This window comes from Clarias gariepinus, chromosome 18 (genome assembly GCF_024256425.1).
Source record: "Clarias gariepinus isolate MV-2021 ecotype Netherlands chromosome 18, CGAR_prim_01v2, whole genome shotgun sequence".
NCBI lineage: Eukaryota > Metazoa > Chordata > Actinopteri > Siluriformes > Clariidae > Clarias > Clarias gariepinus.
In genome coordinates, this window is record NC_071117.1 from 29,118,902 (window position 1) to 29,125,000 (window position 6,099).

General features: G+C 37.9%; 1 protein-coding gene across 1 annotated transcript in view; it reads left to right on the forward strand.

The window, feature by feature from the left end:
* The first annotated feature begins 3,023 nt into the window (after positions 1-3,023).
* The window catches only part of chtf18 (CTF18, chromosome transmission fidelity factor 18 homolog (S. cerevisiae)), a 12,354-nt gene continuing 9,278 nt past the window's right edge, over positions 3,024-6,099 (forward strand). Inside the window, exon 1 of the mRNA XM_053476594.1 lies at positions 3,024-3,241. Coding sequence (XP_053332569.1) covers positions 3,025-3,241 — 217 coding nt within the window. The 5' untranslated portion in view covers position 3,024. The remainder of the gene's footprint in view (positions 3,242-6,099) is intronic.

The window sequence follows — 6,099 nt, forward strand, 5'->3', positions numbered from 1 at the left end:
AAAATGTAAAGATATCAATGAAAGTGTGGGCTCTGATCAATGTTTATACAAAACCTTTCTTTTATTAATATTGACGTTGGAGTCCATGACTAATTAGGGGGTCCCCTCACCACTAATTAACTAATGAAGCAGTTTGTCATTTTTCATGTTACAAGGAACCCCAAACTGCCCTGATACAGTGTTACCTCTGACTGTTATAAGCCACTGACACTGGAGACTCCTTCCATTCATTCAACCACAAACTACTGTAAGATTTGCTGTTATTATAAAACGTGTCAACACATTCTGACCAATCAGAATCTAGTCTACATATATAAAACAGAAACCCTCTGGCTTTGCAGTGTTGCCCAGGGAACAATAGGTAGCGTCATCACCAATTTTTATGTCATACTGTGACTAAGTCACAAACGTTTCTTACTGAATGTAAAGGTGGCGATGTCATCAGTTTTTTTCAAGAGAAAATGGCACCTTAAATAAACACTATTTTGAGAATCACAGGCAAATCGCAGGTAATGTTAGCCACAGCCGTCAGTATCCATACGCGGGCGGAGCCGCGGTAAACTCTAGTATGCTGTAAAGCAAAGTAGCCTGTATTCATGATTGTTTTTTTTTACTATGTAGGTTCAGTTATCTTGACTGAAACTCTAGAGAAATTTTAAAGCCACAAAACAATGGACTGATTTTGCAATACTGTTAAAATGTATCCTTATATAATAAATAAAACTTTTGTACTTTATTAAGACTTTATTAACAAAGTGGTTAATAAAATGGTGGCGCCATTCCCCTTGCTGATTTCTCGATGTCTATCTTAAAGTCACACACACACACCCCTGCAGGCCAACTACATAGTACTCTTTGTGCACTGACTGTTAAATAATCAAGAAATTCCTTGCATGGTTGGCTATTCATATATAACACCTGTGTTAGGATTCAGCAGCACACACGTAAATGAGTAAAAGATTTTTCAATGCTTTTTGAAGCTGTACCCTCAGGCTCAGGATTTGGGGAAGGGGGGTGTACCATCTTACAGGTGGCACGGTGGTGTAGTGATCAGCACTGTCACCTTGCACCTCCAGGGTTGCACCTCCTGCCTCTGTTCTGTATGCATGGAGTTTGCATGTTCTTCTTGTGCTTGGTGAGTTTCCTTATGTACTCCAGTTTCCTCCCTTAGTCCAAAGACTTAATTGAGGGTAATTGTTTTTTCTAAATTGGCTGTAGTATGTGAATGATACTCAGGCAAACTGATCTCTTAAGTAACTGTCACAGAAACAATTGATATACAGTATGTCCAGGGTGGGGAGTATCCGTTGCCTGATGTGCCGGCTGCACATGTATAAACTTAACCAGGTTAATGAGCCACTCAGGTGCTAGGATTTGCTTTTCATCTGTGTACAACAGCAAGGAAATTCGCTTGGTCTACTTGTATGAAGTTCTAACACTACCAAGTGATGTTTTTTATTGAAATAGACATGTAGCCATGAATAACTGGGGGAAAAAAGTGTGGTCTTTACTTCAACTGCATTTTATTATTGATAAGGTAAAATAAACTTATTAATAGAGGATACCTTATAAAGTTATAGCCTACATATATGAAAAGACTAAAGCAGGACACTGACACACACACACACACACACACACACACTGCTCCTTTGTATCATCTTCAAGCTTTAATGGTCTCATGATGACAACAGGGAGAGTAGACCTCAATAATAAGAGCCTTTTAGAACAGGGAGTCACTGATCAGGAAGGGAAACACTTAATAATGTTTTGGAGGGAGACTAAGACAATTTCAACTAAGACAATTGGCAAAACTTAAGCCTGTTTTGTCCTTTAGGCATTTTAAAATAGCCATCCATGCCTTTATCACATCTCACATCGATTATAGTAATGGGGTTTCTCAGGCAGCATTACATCGGCTACAGCTGATCCAAAACTCTGCTGCTCGTCTCTTAACGTCTAGGCGTAAAAGAAAACATATCTCTCCAGTTCCGGCTTCCCTGCATTGGCTCCCAGCACAGTACCGAATTAATTAAAAAATTCTTTTGGTCAGGTTTAAATGTTTACATGGCCTGGCCCCGCCCTACCTCTTGGATCTGCTTCAGCCCTATGCCCCACCCCGGTCTCTCAGATCATCAGATAAACTATTGCTGACTGTTCCTAAAACCAAATGGAAGCTCAGGGGTGATCGGGCGTTCTCTGTAGCGGCACCCAAATTGTGGAATGACCAACCCGTGACCACATCACTGAGGGTGTTTAAGTCCCACCTTAAAACTCAAATGTTTTCTCTGGCGTTTAAACCAACATGAGATGTTGATTTTATATACTCTGTTTGATTAGATATGTATGTGATGTTATTTTAATTATTATTATTTTTTTATTTTATTATTTATGTGAAGCACTTTGGAGCATTTCTGTTGTTAAAGGGATAACGAGTTAAAGACACAGAACAAGACAAGACACGATCAGGGAAGGAGGCGTTAGACGGTTAGAGGACACGCTGGTTTTAACAGTCTGGGGGAGAGTGAGACCTGCAGTTAGGGGAAATGTTACCTACTGGATCCAACTGCTAAAGAGAAGAAGAAGAAGAAGGTTCTAGAAACACTTCATGGACGTCATCCACGTGCACGTTAATCCCTTAGATTTAAAAATATGATTTTTGAACACAGTGCACTCTGACTCTTTAATTGTAATCAGTCAGTGTTGCTTAATATGATATGAGTCCATATTTAACGGAACCGAGCCGTTTCTTAATGTTCAGGAGGAATGTACTGTAGAATTATATCTTTTAAACTCTTGGTCTAGTTAATTATTAATGATAATAATGTGTTCCTGTGTACATTTACTCTCTCAGAAACATTATTTTTTATGGTATTATTGTTATTATTATTGTTGTTGTTGTTGTGATGGTGGGGAAAAAACAAACAAGGCGTAATCAGATAACGAACTCAGCGTTCTTAACCAATCAGCAGACAGGGGGCGGGGTTAGTGAGGAAGCTCCCGGAACAGGTTTCCGGAATGACCCGGATGTGTTTACGCTGCACGAATATTTCGCGCGAACGCCGGAGCGTCGCGGAAGGTCCGGCCGTGTTGTTGTGTTGTTTACACTCTCGGAGTACACAGGGTGTGAGTGTTTGTGCGCGCGCGCCGCTCGGGATGGATGAGTATGATGAGATGTACGGGGTCGAGGATGAGTTCGAGCAGCAGTTCGCGGATGAGCTGGAGGTGATGGCTGAGATGGAGAGTGAGAGACTTTATCATCATCATTATTATCATCATTATTATTATTATTATTAGAGAGAGGATTCAGACTGTCCTGACCAGGGATACAGGAAATAGATCAGGAGATAAAACACACACACACACACACACACACACACACACACACACAGCCTGAGGGGGGGTGGAGACATTACAGTGGAAATGTAATGTCCACTACATCACACACACACACACACTGTAAAATAACATCAGAGAAACTCCAGAATTATGTATAAGTATTGGCACCCTTTGTTGGTGTCATATGCAAGAGCAAAACAGAAGGATGTTTAGAAAGGATTCTTGGGGGTGCCAATACTTTTGGGAAAAAAATTTATAAACAGTGAGACAAAGCAACAATAATAATTCAGCAAAAATGTCATATATAACTAGTGTTCGTCTGTCTAACTTCTTAACACAAAGAAATCCCATTCTGTAAGGTTGAGTATCTTACGCCTTGTTTACACTAAGTTGTCCTTCTTTGGTGCTCAGACAAATACACTCCCTGTTCGGTAATCGGAGAGTGAATCACAGATGAGAAATGGAAAAAGTAGATAAAAGGATAAAGATGAAGTTTTGTCTTAAAACCACTCCAGCGTGTTAAAATTCACTTATACCACTTATTGTGGCTGTTATTTCCGCCAAAGTGAAAATATGAACTAATCCCAGTCAAAATATTCACTTTATCTTTTCTAATTAATATCTATTGGTGCAGGTGTTTGTTTACATTGAGACAGTAGCGCATTAGTAGATTATTTTAGAGTAGATTATTAAATCCCACATATAAATCAAATTAAAATTAAAATTTAATTTGTCACATACACAGTCATACCCAGTACGATTGCACTGAAATGCTTTAGACAACTGCCTGAGACCTTAAAATAAAAGACTATGAAATAGAAAAATAAGTATGAAAAGGAAAACAGAAGGTAAATTTAACTAAGAAAGAATAAAATAAAATATAGAATTAAAATAAAATAACATAATATACCTGTACAGTACAAGAGACATATATGAAAAATAAGAGACAGCTGTACTGTACAGGACCAAATATACAATATAAGGAACATATATGAAAATATGGTAAATAAAAACTGCTGTGCAATATAAAGATAACAGTTCATAACATCACTTTTACTCCACATTCTGGTGTGGGTTAAAGTTCAGACAGAGATCTAAGGCCTGCAGGAGTTTCATTACAATCTGTCTAGACAGTTTCATGTGATGCTGAGACACAATGTGGACAGACAGACAGACAGAAATATTTTTGAGACTGGTCTCTGGTCCTCCAACGTATGAAACATAAAGATATCATTTAAAGTGCAAGATCCAACCCAATCTACAGACTTAATACTTTATAAATTTATAATAATAAAAAAGGTACATTAAAAAAAAAAGTTTTTAGCTTTTAAACCTCAAATGATCTACTAAGCAGGTTTCTAATGTTCTTAAAAATAAACACTATAAAAGCATTGGCGTAAAATAGTATTTACTGATTTATTATTATTATTATTATTATTATTATTATTATTTATTTATTTTTGTCACACTTAAATGATTGAAATGATCAAACAACTTTTATATCACACAAAGATAACCCAAGTAAATACAAAATGTAGTTTTTAAATGATGATTTTTCATTAAGGGAAAAAAGCTGTTCAAACCTACCTGGGCCTATGTGAAAAAGTAATTGCCCCCACTTGCTAAATCATGAATGAACTGTGATATTTTGTTTGAACGCTGAGTTATGTGTCACTTGTCACATCCAGGCCTGATTACTACAGACCTGTTGAAACAGAAAACACTTAAATAGAACCTGTCTGACAAAGTGAAGCGCGCTAAAAATATCTAAAAAGTAACACAATCTAACGAAATTCAAGAACAGATGAGGAACAAAGACATGTACCAGTCTGGAAAAGGTTGAAAAGTAATTACTAAGGCTTTAGGACTCCAGTGAACCACAGTGAGGGACATTATACACACATGGAGAAAACCTGGAACAGAGGTGAACCTTCGAAAGGAGCGGCCAGCCTACTTCAAGATCACAACGACGCCTCATCCAGGAGCTCAAAAAAGAACCCAGAAGAACATCCAAAGACCTACAGGTGTCACTCGCCTCAGTTAAGGTCAGAGTTCATGATTTAACAATAAGACGGCAAAAACGGCGTCCATGGAAAAGTTCAGGGTTAAGACACCGCTAAACAAAAGCTTGTCTCACATTTACCAAAAAACATCTCAATTATCACAGAGACTTTTGGGCTGAAGTGCACTCGGGTTGTGCAGCAGGAGAAAGATCTGAAACACACCAGCAAGTCCACCATTTGAATGGTTTGAAATTCTTTTATAGTTTTGGCGTGGGCTAGTCAAAGTCTGGACATAAATCCAATTGAGATGTCGTGGCATTAAACAGGTTAAACCCCCAATGTGGCTGGATTATAACAATTCTGCAAAGAAGAGCGGGTCAGAATTCCTCCACAGTGACGTGAAAGACTCGGTGACAGTTATCACAAACACGTGATTGTACTGTAGTTGTTGCCACCAAGGGTGACGCAACCAGTTATTAGGTTTAGGGGGGCAATTACTTTTTTCACAGGGTCAGGTAAGTTTGTAAATAAATGAAATCATCATTTAAAAACTATATATATATATATTTTTTTATTTACTGGAGTTATCTTTGTGTAATATTAAAAGTAATTTAATAGTCTCAGTCATTCAAGTGAGAGAAATATCACAACATCTGGAAGGGGCAAATACTTTTTCACGCCACTGTATAAACTAGATATGCAGTAACGCCTGTGATATCTCAGAAGAATGTATTTGATCACGATGTTGATTCAGTGCTGA